The sequence below is a fragment of the Euprymna scolopes genome, chromosome 20 (assembly GCF_053919585.1).
Source record: "Euprymna scolopes isolate OS-2025 chromosome 20, ASM5391958v1, whole genome shotgun sequence".
Taxonomy (NCBI): domain Eukaryota; kingdom Metazoa; phylum Mollusca; class Cephalopoda; order Sepiida; family Sepiolidae; genus Euprymna; species Euprymna scolopes.
In genome coordinates, this window is record NC_136501.1 from 39,851,332 (window position 1) to 39,866,203 (window position 14,872).

Consider the following 14,872-nt stretch of genomic DNA (forward strand, 5'->3'; position numbering starts at 1 on the left):
TGTATTTCCATTTTTTCGTTACACAAAAATTTTCGATTATATAATGGTATATTTCAAAACAACAATTCCATGGGAATTAGTATCGGAATTGTTAATAAACATTTTCCTGGAATCGAAATCAGAAAAAGATTAGGAATCAACCCAACACTAGTTTTGTGTTTCGTTTCATGCTTAGTGGCTTCTGTTCCATACTTGCATTACCTGTATCTATTTCAGCCATCTTTATTTTAGGAGCACAATTGTTAGAGATTGCCCAATATTTTTGTTTGTTTTATTTTTTGTGTAGTTATAAAGATTGTCTGGTTTGCTCACGCAACATAAGTGTCCATATGAGAGGCGTTCATTGTGTTGATGTAAACCATTCAGTTGTAAACATTTTTTTCTAAAAGAAATCAATAAATATTTAATAAAATAATATTTTGTCATAAAATACATTTATGCAAAATATAATCATATATATAGATTTCATCTGTAGGACTTCTATAGATTAGCTACCCATCGGAAACTCTTCTGAAATTAAACATGGCTTTAAATTCAAAACCCTTTTAAAATAATTTGATGGGATGCAAGATTTGTCTTTGAATTAAGTAATTGGAGTTACTTAAAATGAGTTAAAATACCTTTAACAGGAAAATAAATTTAATTTTGTCAAATATATGTAAAATATTACATAGTGGCATTTTTTTTCTGTTTTTTTTCATATTGAAAGTTGTAAAACCAAATAATTATTTGACTTTGTTAATTATTTTTTTTATTTCACCTAAGAATTTAATAAATTGAAAAATGTGTGCTAGTCAAACTAAAGTTTTTATTTTTTATGGGGGAAGCGATGCTTAACATTGTTTTCTTTTTATTCGAATTTTTGCAGAAGCATGAGTATTTGTTGAGTTCTATCACTTCATTTGTTTTGTAAGTCAAATATTACATGAAGTTGTCCGTTTTGGTATTACCTTTTCACATCGAAAGTTGTAAAACAAATGTTGACTCATACATTTTTTTTTTTTTTGCTCACGAAAAGAAATGTGAAGATACTTTTAATTAGATTCTCAGAACATTTTTTTTTGTGTGATTTATCAAGAGTAAAAATAAAATTAGGAATATGTTTTATAGTCTCTTCAAGTTATCATTTTTGTTTTAATAATTAATTAAGTTTCAGTAAAATGTTTTACCTGAAGTTTCTTGGATGAATGTAATACCATAATAATAAAAAAAGAAAGAAAAAAAAAAAAGAAAAAAGAAAACGTGATTTTCAGCATTTCATTGTTTAGAAAGGAAGTTGAAAATTAGGACGCATCCTCAGTCAATGATTCCATTCTTATAAAAACGAAAAAAACGCCTCTTCTCTCACAGATTTCTACCTTAATAATTTGTTTCTTCATTTAAGATAGTATACATCTAAAGCATCACTTGATGGTGGTGAGATTTTGTATTTTTTGACTTTTAGCTGGACATACAAACACACATACATTTGCTTTTCTATATTAGACTAGCATGGATACCCCGCGTTGCCTGGGTTGGCATGAAGTTCAGTTTGGACACACCTTCTATACTAAGGATATTGAGCACTTTCATCGATACCCCCGCAACAATTTTAAAAATCTAAGAATAGCTAAAAACATGAAAAATGTAATCGCCCTAAAAAAGAAGAAGTACATAACAACCTCCCAACCAGATATTTTGGCAGAAGGGATACGAAGAGAAGAAGCTATTCTCCAGATATTGAGCACTTTTTGTTGCTCATGTGTTGGATCCCCCCTCCCAATAAATGAATCAAAACAACTTTTCTTTCAATCAAAATAGAAGGAAGTGCGTATACAACCAAAAAAAAAAAAAAAAAAATGAGCTGCGGCAGCCGGGCTAGAAAGAAGAAGGTAAAAAGTTACAGGCAAATGCGTTTGCCCACACGACCACATGGCCACAAGTACTTATGACGTTATGATTTTACAAAATAAGATTTTTAAACATAGTTTTAGTTTGATACGCATGCGTGATTTGTGAAAAGAGAGAGCCGACCCCCCCCCCCCACACTTCCAAAAAGTGGTCCAATTGTCAGCCACAAAATGAATCTTTTTTTTTTCTAATTTTCACATATTATGCATCCGAGGGATTGCCCTTTAAGATGGTACCAGTTTCGATCCAGTCTGATGCATATGGTAAAAGTTTTTAGCAGACATACAAACATACAAAAGTAAAAAAAAAAATAGCGAATATGAGAAAACCTGTAATTAATATGTCAAGTGAATATATATAGCAATGAAAGCAAAATAAATTTAAATATGTTTTAATATGTACATAAATATATACATAAATGCTTCCTATCTTGGGTGGAGCATGTTGGGGAGTGAAATAACAAACTGCCACTAACATATAACGCAATGCTCTTTGTGTAAACAACTGGACCTTAGGCGTTTGAACAATGTTTGATCATTGTAATTTCAAATACCCATTTCAGCAGAATCCAAATAGCCTAATGGTTAAAGTGCCTACTGTTGCCTATGTGGTTGAGTTTCTATCCTGGCTTGAGATAGTTCCTAGTCTAGCCATACTGAAAAGCTGTGATACAGCAAAACAGTTTCTCTATGAATGACTATATTTCTGTGGAAATATGATTTTATCAATTATATTTAACTTTTTATACATACAAATACTTAATTTAAGAAGCTCAATGTTATTACAGAGCAAATAATTATTTGTTATATATATATATATATATATATATATATATATATATATATATATATACTAGCATTTTAGTCCGGCATTGCCCGGGTGTTTGGAGGTGTATGTTGAGCAAAACAAAAAAAAAAGCGGTCAACTTTTTTAACTTTGATCCCTATTATGACTCCTTAACGTTTATTCTTTTGGGCTCAAATCAAGTTATTAAGCTAGATCCATGTCCAATGAACCTATATCTAAAATCTCAAGTGTTTAGACCCAAAATTGTCAGAGGAGTTTGGTAAATTTCTCAAAGGTCAAATCGTTGAACTTTGACCCCCATAACAGCCAAATTTCTGTCCGAAAACCGATCACAAAGATTTTCCCAAATCTCAGTACCCTGTATATCAAATTTCGAGTCTGTAGATTTAAAATTGACAGAGTTATTGCATAGGGAAATGTACACACACAGACACACACACATACACGTTCACTTATATATATATATATATATATATATATATATATATATATATATAAAGATAGATAGATAAATAAATAAATAGATAATCAAATTTAGATATATTTACAAAATGAACTTAATACCAACATTTTTTCAGAAGTGCTTAATACTAGGTAGAACTTTATTATACAAATATTCAGGTTGCTTACTTTATTTTGGCTCTGATGAGCTGATATAATCGAAGCACAGATGTAGGTATATAACCTTATGGGTCCAAGATATGGGAAAATTCAATTTTGGGCACTTTTTGGCAAAACATCCATGTAAAAAAACAACATTTTTCGAAGGCAAAATTGAAAATCTGACTCATAGAATTTGTTCCTTATATGGATAGGCTACTTTTGTGTGCACCAGATTTTTAATTTAGCATTTCAGAAAAAAGCGTTTTTTTTTTTTTACATTCTTGATTATTTTTCAGGAAATCCAGAGAATGTCACAAATGTAAAAAATTCTTGGCAAGTATTTACTTTCAAATTAGATAATTTCTTGTACCATAATGAGATAGTTATTCATCAAGCGAGGGCGAGGATCTGTGGGTATTGCTGGAGGCAAATTGTTTATATCACATAAGTTATATTAAAAAGTAATTGCTAAAATCTGGAACATTTTGTCACTTGCCACATACTACTGCATTGAGCATAAAATATCAGTAACTAAGTTTTGATTTGGGTTCATTGCTTTTTTAGATTAGTTTAAAGATGGCTCAGATGTTGAACAGTTATGGATACAATGTGAAATGCCGTCATTGTACCATACTTGCAAAGGATATGGAAGAAAGTTTGACTGTAGAAAGTGATGATTGCAATATTGAGCTGGAGAAAGAGGAAAAGCACACAAAATTGGATAAGTTCAATATTTCTCCATTAAAAACTCATGGAGTGCAGAAATGAATGCAAATTATCATGGTACAGAAGAAACTGGAGAGGAGAAAAAAAGAAGGAAGTCACTGCTGAAATTCTTGACATTGGAAGCCTTGAACTTGAAGAAGTCACTGCTGAAATTCTTGACATTGGAAGCCTTGAACTTGAAGAAGTCACTGCTGAAATTCTTGACATTGGAAGCCTTGAACTTGAAGAAGTCACTGCTGAAATTCTTGACATTGGAAGACTTGAACTTGAAGAAGTCACTGCTGAAATTCTTGACATTGGAAGACTTGAACTTGAAGAAGTCACTGCTGAAATTCTTGATATTGGAAGACTTGAACTTGAAGAAGTCACTGCTGAAATTCTTGACATTGGAAGACTTGAACTTGAAGAAGTCACTGCTGAAATTCTTGACATTGGAAGACTTGAACTTGAAGAAGTCACTGCTGAAATTCTTGACATTGGAAGACTTGAACTTGAAGAAGTCACTGCTGAAATTCTTGACATTGGAAGACTTGAACTTGAAGAAGTCACTGCTGAAATTCTTGATATTGGAAGACTTGAACTTGAAGAAGTCACTGCTGAAATTCTTGACATTGGAAGACTTGAACTTGAAGAAGTTACTGCTGAAATTCTTGACATTGGAAGACTTGAACTTGAAGAAGTCACTGCTGAAATTCTTGACATTGGAAGACTTGAACTTGAAGAAGTCACTGCTGAAATTCTTGACATTGGAAGACTTGAACTTGAAGAAGTTACTGCTGAAATTCTTGACATTGGAAGACTTGAACTTGAAGAAGTCACTGCTGAAATTCTTGACATTGGAAGACTTGAACTTGAAGAAGTCACTGCTGAAATTCTTGACATTGGAAGACTTGAACTTGAAGAAGTCACTGCTGAAATTCTTGACATTGGAAGACTTGAACTTGAAGAAGTCACTGCTGAAATTCTTGACATTGGAAGACTTGAACTTGAAGAAGTCACTGCTGAAATTCTTGACATTGGAAGACTTTAACTTGAAGAAGTCACTGCTGAAATTCTTGACATTGGAAGACTTGAACTTGAAGAAGTCACTGCTGAAATTCTTGACATTGGAAAACTTGAACTTGAGGAAGTCACTGCTGAAATTCTTGACATTGGAAAACTTGAACTTGAAGAAGTCACTGCTGAAATTCTTGACATTGGAAGACTTGAACTTGAAGAAGTCACTGCTGAAATTCTTGACATTGGAAGACTTGAACTTGAAGAAGTCACTACTAGAAGCAAGTAGAGTGAAAGAGAACTCGTTGCCATGGCAGCTGATTAGGATCACCTACATCCCAAACTGGAGAATGGTACAAGTGAAAAATTTCAACTAATAAGTTGAGCACGAAGGTTGATCATGCAAGAAGGTTGCAGATTATCTCAATGTATCTGAATACATAGTCTGTGAAGCGTGAGCACTTAAACAAAGCTGCAATAGTCTTTCATTACCTGACAAGAAGAAAGGAAGAGGTTTCTCCTAAGAAGGTTTTGAGTCTGTTCAAGCATTCTATTATGATGACGAATAATCGAGAATGATACCGGGGGTAAAGATTATGTGAGCATTGGCAACAAAATTCATGTGCAATCTTATCTCTATGCAAACTACAAGCAGAAATATCCAGACCACAAAATTGGACTTTCTAAGTTTTGCGAGCTCTGTCCAAAATGATGTGTCATTGTCTCATTGTCAGGTTCCCATTCTGTATGCGTTCGCATTTTGCATCAGAATATAAAACTGCTAGTTGATTGTTTTAACTCTGCTGATAGAACACAGTTGAAAAGGAAAGCTGAAGATTCTGAAGATGCGAATTCCGAGAGTGAAGCCACCCAACTCCCTAAATTCAATTTCGCCTACAAGGACTTGATGGCTATGGTAGTGTGTGACACCACAAATCTTGAATGCATGGTGCATTGCTGTCAAAACTGTCCTGGATATACTACTCTGGAAAAGTGCATTTGTGATAAATTCATTGAACTCCGAATTGATGATGCCTTATAGCCAGCATCAACCTTAAAGACACACAATTGATGTTGAAGATTTCATGGAGTTGCTGGTGTATAGCATAGATAACCTTACGACCCACTCTTTCGTAGGAAAGAGTCAGGCTTACTTCTTCACACAAAGAAAAGATGAAATACTGAGGAAGAGTGCATCATTCTTATGGACTTTGCAGAAAATTACCATTACGTTGAAATCCAGGGATATAACTGCAGTAAGGACCAGTGCACCATGCATCCCGTGGTGATATATTTCAAACAAGATGGAAATTTTCAACACGTTTCTTTGTACACATATTTCTTTGTACATCATATCTAATGATCTTAACCATGATACCTCTTTCATCCATGAATTATAGAGAATTGTCATGGCATGGATCAAGGAGAATTTGCGATCGATTAAAAGAATTGAATACTGCAGTGATGGCTGTGCAAGTCAATATAAAAGTTACAAGGCATTTCTTAATATTTGCTAGCACAAATCTGATTTTGGTTTTGATGCAACCTCAACATTCTTTGCAGCTAGTAACGGGAAATTTCTCTTGTGATGGAATTGGGGGTACTGCTAAGTGTAAGATACTGTTAGTCAGTTTGCAACATCCCATCATTGCTTATCAAAAACCAAATTTTAACGTTTCGAGCAACTGAGGAATACTGCAAAACATCAACTGAGGGAATTACTTTCCTGACCATTGACAACTCATGGTACGAGAAGTCTTGTATCTCTAGTACCAGCTCGATGATACCATCCCTAGCACTAGAAGTTCTCATCATTTTGTTCCAACATCACAATCCACAATCTAGGGAAAACAATTAAGTATCGACACAAGAATGTTTGTTGATTGTTCCTTCCTGCCCATGGAACAACTACATCACTTGCATCTTTGACAGGTTTTCGTGGCTGGCATTGATTGAGATTATAAATAAGGATGAACAAGACCTCACTTGCAAATTCCTGCATCCACATGGGCCATCAATTCAATTTCACTGGCCTGGTACAGATAATAAGGGATGGATTCTATTGAACAAGGTAATCATGAAGATCACGACACCAAATACGTCATCAAACTGAAGAACATATTTCATCACAGATGAGGAAAAGAACAAACCCAGAACTACTTTGATAAATGTTGAAAGTCGTTAGACTTAGACATACTGTACATATTTCACAGTGATGCATACATAATCTGTTGAATTGTCAAAATTCTGGCATTTAAGATGACAAAGTCCAAATTTCTGTAAATACAGGGTTTCCCACTTGGGTTCCCACTTGGGTTCCGAAGGTATGGGAGGAGACACATTTTTTGGACACCCATTTGAGATCCATAACCCTGTGTGGAAGGGATAAAGCAATGTTTTTTAGATATTTAGACCAAAAGGAATTGTTTTAAATTTGTTTTGAGTCTTTTAAAAGCTATTTTAAAAGCTAGACAAAAATTTTCCGGCTGAGGTGAGGGATCCCCTTACCCCCACTAAAGTGAAAAGCCCTGAAACAAGAGCAGATTTGTTGGTCTACAATCTCTCACTTGACATTCTGACCTACGTTTTCAGCTAAGCTGTGTTTTTGTTCTACTACTCAAGGAGATCACACTAGTCTGTTGCAAATATCGCAATTATCTTACTTAAACCTGGAAATGTTTTGAAAAATACCAAATTTAAGAGTTTAAATACAGCAGAATAGTGGTAATGCCAAGAAATATTTTTTGATTTTATGAAAGTTTCATCCTATATTATTTCAAAAATCCAAAATTTGTTTCAGGAAAAGACCCACAGTTACCCTTTTTGCTGCTCTATTTGGAGGACCGAATTACCCCTTAAAAGTGCCGTGATGGAACATCAAAACATGGTCTTTCCTTTAATTTAGTGCTGTTCTACCTATGAGTTTTGGATTCCTCACCCTTGAAAACATACTTGGATGAAATTTAGGCCCAAGATTTTAGCCCAAAAATTGCTAATTTTCTAAAACGTCTAGGTTCCAAAATCTGGACCAAAATCAACCCTCTGAAAAAAAAAAAAATGGGTTTCTCTATTCAAATAAAGCTGAAAATGCAGATTTCTCTTAGTTTTTACCTAAATTTTATGAGGTGTTTATAAAAACAAAATCTGAGGTGTTGGTGTCAGGGCTGGATGATATGGGTTGGAATATCTCAAACAATGCATTAACAACAAGTAATAAATTACTAACAATGTATTTACAACAAGTAACAAATTACTAACAATGCAATAAAAACAAGTAATAAATTACTAACAATGCATTACCAAGTAATACATAACTAACGATGTATTAACAACAAGTAATAAATTACTGACAATGCATTAACAAGTAATAAATTACTAACAATGCATTATCAAGTAATAAATTACTAACAATGCATTATCAAGTAATACATTACTAACGATGTATTAACAACAAGTAATAAATTACTGACAATGCATTAACAAGTAATAAATTACTAACAATGCATTATCAAGTAATACATTACTAACGATGTATTAACAACGAGTAATAAATTACTGACAATGCATTAACAAGTAATAAATTACTAACAATGCATTAACAAGTAATAAATTACTAACGATGTATTAACAAGTAATAAATTACTGACAATGCATTAACAAGTAATAAATTACTGACAATGCATTAACAAGTAATAAATTACTAACAATGCATTAACAAGTAATAAATTACTGACAATGCATTAACAAGTAATAAATTACTAACAATGCATTAACAAGTAATACATTACTAACAATGCATTATCAAGTAATACATTACTAACGATGTATTAACAACAAGTAATAAATTACTGACCAAGCATTAACAAGTAATAAATTACTAACAATGCATTATCAAGTAATATATTACTAACGATGTATTAACAACAAGTAATAAATTACTGACAATGCATTAACAAGTAATAAATTACTAACAATGCATTAACAAGTAATAAATTACTAACGATGTATTAACAAGTAATAAATTACTGACAATGCATTAACAAGTAATATATTACTAACAATGCATTAACAAGTAATAAATTACTAACAATGCATTAACAAGTAATAAATTACTGACAATGCATTAACAAGTATTAATTACTAACAATGCATTATCAAGTAATACATTACTAACGATGTATAAACAACAAGTAATAAATTACTGAAAATGCATTAACAAGTAATAAATTACTAACAATGCATTAACAAGTAATAAATTACTAACCATGCATTATCAAGTAATACATTACTAACGATGTATTAACAACAAGTAATAAATTACTGACAATGAATTAACAAGTAATAAATTACTAACAATGAATTAACAAGTAATAAATTACTAACAATGCATTATCAAGTAATACATTACTAACGATGTATTAACAACAAGTAATAAATTACTGACAATGCATTAATAAGTAATAAATTACTAACAATGCATTAACAACAAGTAATAAATTACTAACAATGCATTAACAAGTAATAAATTACTGACAATGCATTAACAAGTATTAATTACTAACAATGCATTATCAAGTAATACATTACTAACGATGTATAAACAACAAGTAATAAATTACTGAAAATGCATTAACAAGTAATAAATTACTAACAATGCATTAACAAGTAATAAATTACTAACCATGCATTATCAAGTAATACATTACTAACGATGTATTAACAACAAGTAATAAATTACTGACAATGAATTAACAAGTAATAAATTACTAACAATGCATTATCAAGTAATACATTACTAACGATGTATTAACAACAAGTAATAAATTACTGACAATGCATTAATAAGTAATAAATTACTAACAATGCATTAACAACAAGTAATAAATTACTAACAATGCATTATCAAGTAGTAAATTACTAACGATGTATTAACAACAAGTAATAAATTACTGACAATGCATTAACAAGTAATAAATTACTAACAATGCATTATCAAGTAATACATTACTAACGATGTATTAACAACAAGTAATAAATTACTGACAATGCATTAACAAGTAATAAATTACTAACAATGCATTATCAAGTAATACATTACTAACGATGTATTAACAACGAGTAATAAATTACTGACAATGCATTAACAAGTAATAAATTACTAACAATGCATTAACAAGTAATAAATTACTAACGATGTATTAACAAGTAATAAATTACTGACAATGCATTAACAAGTAATAAATTACTAACAATGCATTATCAAGTAATAAATTACTAACAATGCATTAACAAGTAATAAATTACTAACAATGCATTAACAAGTAATAAATTACTAACGATGCATTAAAAACAAGTAATAAATTACTAACAATGCATTAAAAACAAGTAATAAATTACTGACAATGCATTAACAAGTAATAAATTACTAACAATGCATTATCAAGTAATACATTACTAACGATGTATTAACAACAAGTAATAAATTACTGACAATGCATTAACAAGTAATAAATTACTAACAATGCATTAACAAGTAATAAATTACTAACGATGTATTAACAAGTAATAAATTACTGACAATGCATTAACAAGTAATAAATTACTAACAATGCATTAACAAGTAATAAATTACTAACAATGCATTAACAAGTAATAAATTACTGACAATGCATTAACAAGTAATAAATTACTAACAATGCATTAAAAATTAATACATTACTAACAATGCATTATCAAGTAATACATTACTAACGATGTATTAACAACAAGTAATAAATTACTGACCAAGCATTAACAAGTAATAAATTACTAACAATGCATTATCAAGTAATACATTACTAACGATGTATTAACAACAAGTAATAAATTACTGACAATGCATTAACAAGTAATAAATTACTAACAATGCATTAACAAGTAATAAATTACTAACGATGTATTAACAAGTAATAAATTACTGACAATGCATTAACAAGTAATAAATTACTAACAATGCATTAACAAGTAATAAATTACTAACAATGCATTAACAAGTAATAAATTACTGACAATGCATTAACAAGTATTAACTACTAACAATGCATTATCAAGTAATACATTACTAACGATGTATAAACAACAAGTAATAAATTACTGAAAATGCATTAACAAGTAATAAATTACTAACAATGCATTAACAAGTAATAAATTACTAACCATGCATTATCAAGTAATACATTACTAACGATGTATTAACAACAAGTAATAAATTACTGACAATGCATTAACAAGTAATAAATTACTAACAATGCATTATCAAGTAATACATTACTAACGATGTATTAACAACAAGTAATAAATTACTGACAATGCATTAATAAGTAATAAATTACTGACAATGCATTAACAACAAGTAATAAATTACTAACAATGCATTATCAAGTAGTAAATTACTAACGATGTATTAACAACAAGTAATAAATTACTGACAATGCATTAACAAGTAATAAATTACTAAGAATGCATTAACAACAAGTAATAAATTACTAACAATGCATTATCAAGTAATACATTACTAACGATGTATTAACAACAAGTAATAAATTACTAACAATGCATTATCAAGTAATACATTACTAACGATGTATTAACAACTAGTAATAAATTACTGACAATGCATTAACAAGTAATAAATTACTAACAATTCATTAACAACAAGTAATAAATTACTAACGATGCATTATCAAGTAATACATTATTAACGATGTATTAACAACAAGTAATAAATTACTGACAATGCATTAACAAGTAATAAATTACTAACAATTCATTAACAACAAGTAATGAATTACTAACAATGCATTATCAAGTAATACATTACTAACGATGTATTAACAACAAGTAATAAATTACTGACAATGCATTAAAAACAAGTAATAAATTACTAACAATTCATTAACAACAAGTAATAAATTACTAACAATGCATTATCAAGTAATACATTACTAACGATGTATTAACAACTAGTAATAAATTACTGACAATGCATTAACAAGTAATAAATTACTAACAATTCATTAAAAACAAGTAATGAATTACTAACAATGCATTATCAAGTAATACATTACTAACGATGTATTAACAACAAGTAATAAATTACTGACAATGCATTAACAAGTAATAAATTACTAACAATGCATTAACAACAAGTAATAAATTACTAACAATGCATTATCAAGTAGTAAATTACTAACGATGTATTAACAACAAGTAATAAATTACTGACAATGCATTAACAAGTAATAAATTACTAACAATGCATTATCAAGTAATACATTACTAACGATGTATTAACAACAAGTAATAAATTACTAACAATGCATTAAAAACAAGTAATAAATTACTAACAATGCATTAACAAGTAATAAATTACTAACAATTCATTAACAACAAGTAATAAATTACTAACAATGCATTATCAAGTAATACATTACTAACAATGAATTAACAAGTAATAAATTACTAACGATGTATTAACAAGTAATAAATTACTGACAATGCATTAACAAGTAATAAATTACTAACAATGCATTAACAAGTAATAAATTACTAACAATGCATTAACAAGTAATAAATTACTAACAATGCATTAACAAGTAATAAATTACTGACAATGCATTAACAAGTATTAATTACTAACAATGAATTATCAAGTAATACATTACTAACGATGTATAAACAACAAGTAATAAATTACTGACAATGCATTAACAAGTAATAAATTACTAACAATGCATTAACAAGTAATAAATTACTAACAATGCATTAACAAGTAATAAATTACTAACCATGCATTATCAAGTAATACATTACTAACGATGTATTAACAACAAGTAATAAACTACTGAAAATGCATTAACAAGTAATAAATTACTAACAATGCATTATCAAGTAATACATTACTAACGATGTATTAACAACAAGTAATAAATTACTGACAATGCATTAACAAGTAATAAATTACTAACAATGCATTAACAACAAGTAATAAATTACTAACAATGCATTATCAAGTAGTAAATTACTAACGATGTATTAACAACAAGTAATAAATTACTAACAATGCATTAAAAACAAGTAATAAATTACTAACGATGCATTAACAAGTAGTAAATTACTAACGATGTATAAACAACAAGTAATAAATTACTGACAATGCATTAACAAGTAATAAATTACTAACAATGCATTAACAACAAGTAATAAATTACTAACAATGCATTATCAAGTAATACATTACTAACGATGTATTAACAACAAGTAATAAATTACTAACAATGCATTAAAAACAAGTAATAAATTACTAACAATGCATTATCAAGTAATACATTACTAACGATGTATTAACAACAAGTAATAAATTACTGACAATGCACTAACAAGTAATAAATTACTAACGATGCATTAAAAACAAGTAATAAATTACTAACAATGCATTATCAAGTAATACATTACTAACGATGTATTAACAACAATAAATTACTGACAATGCATTAACAAGTAATAAATTACTAACGATTCATTAACAACAAGTAATAAATTACTAACAATGCATTATCAAGCAATACATTACTAACGATGTATTAACAACAAGTAATAAATTACTGACAATGCATTAACAATTAATAAATTACTAACAATGCATTAACAATAAGTAATAAATTACTAACAATGCATTATCAAGTAATACATTACTAACGATGTATTAACAAGTAATAAATTACTAACAATGCATTAACAACAAGTAATAAATTACTAACAATGCATTATCAAGTAATACATTACTAACGATGTATTAACAAGTAATACATTACTAACGATGTATTAACAACAAGTAATAAATTACTAACAATGCATTTAAAACAAGTAATAAATTACTAACAATGCATTATCAAGTAATAAATTACTAACAATTCATTAACAATTAATAAATTACTAACAATTCATAAACAAGTAATAAATTACTAACAATTCATTATCAAATAATAAATTACTGACAATTCATTATCAAATAATAAATTACTGACACTGCATTAATAAATAATAAATTACTCAACTGATAAATAAATCAAGACGTTACTTATCTTATTTGAAATAACCTCAAATATTGCATTTGTAAGGAATCTGTAAAACAATAGAAAAACTGTATTTTTACCATTTGGTCTTCATCGTCAGCATCACTGATGCCAGGAATTGGTTTGCGTGGAATCACCAAAAAGTGGACAGGTGCTTGAGGTTGAACATCTTCAAAGGCGATACACTGTAAACAAAGAAAAGAAATGGTAAGAATGCTAGGCTTTGGAATTCCCTCTGTTTTCTGCTTTCTTGAGGGTACAGAAATTTTAATGTAATGTGAACAGATATTTCACTGCTCGACTCACCACTTAGAATGTCTCTGTAGGTCCTTACATTTCAGTGACAATGTGAATATGAGTAAAATTAAAATTTAAGTAGCACAAGGAAGAAATTCTTCCTAAAACAAAGTCCTTCCATTTTCTGAAGGAAAGAGTATTTGTATGAGGATAAGTTTATGGCTTGTAAAATTAAAACTGACAATCCTAGCCAGAAGGGAACTGGTAACATTTCTAAAGTTTTCTTTCTCAAAGACTAGTTGTGTAATGTAGCCAGTGTGTGTATAACATTATTGTCAATGTATATTCAATTAACTTATGAGTGTTGAATGTGATTCGTCTAGTGCACATTTATATATATATATTTACCTATCGAGCTTATTATATATCTAAATTACAACGATCACTTTCTCTTTCCTGTATTTTAATTAAACTAGCAATTTCACTGTTACATTGAAATA

General features: G+C 29.3%; 1 protein-coding gene across 2 annotated transcripts in view; it reads right to left on the reverse strand.

Annotated features, from left to right (window-relative positions):
- The window catches only part of LOC145241399 (putative HIT-like protein slr1234), a 46,302-nt gene that overhangs the window by 13,050 nt on the left and 18,380 nt on the right, over positions 1-14,872 (reverse strand). For both annotated transcript variants that reach the window (XM_080104326.1, XM_080104327.1), the window contains exon 4: positions 14,216-14,320. In XM_080104326.1, coding sequence (XP_079960452.1) covers positions 14,216-14,320 — 105 coding nt within the window. The remainder of the gene's footprint in view (positions 1-14,215; positions 14,321-14,872) is intronic.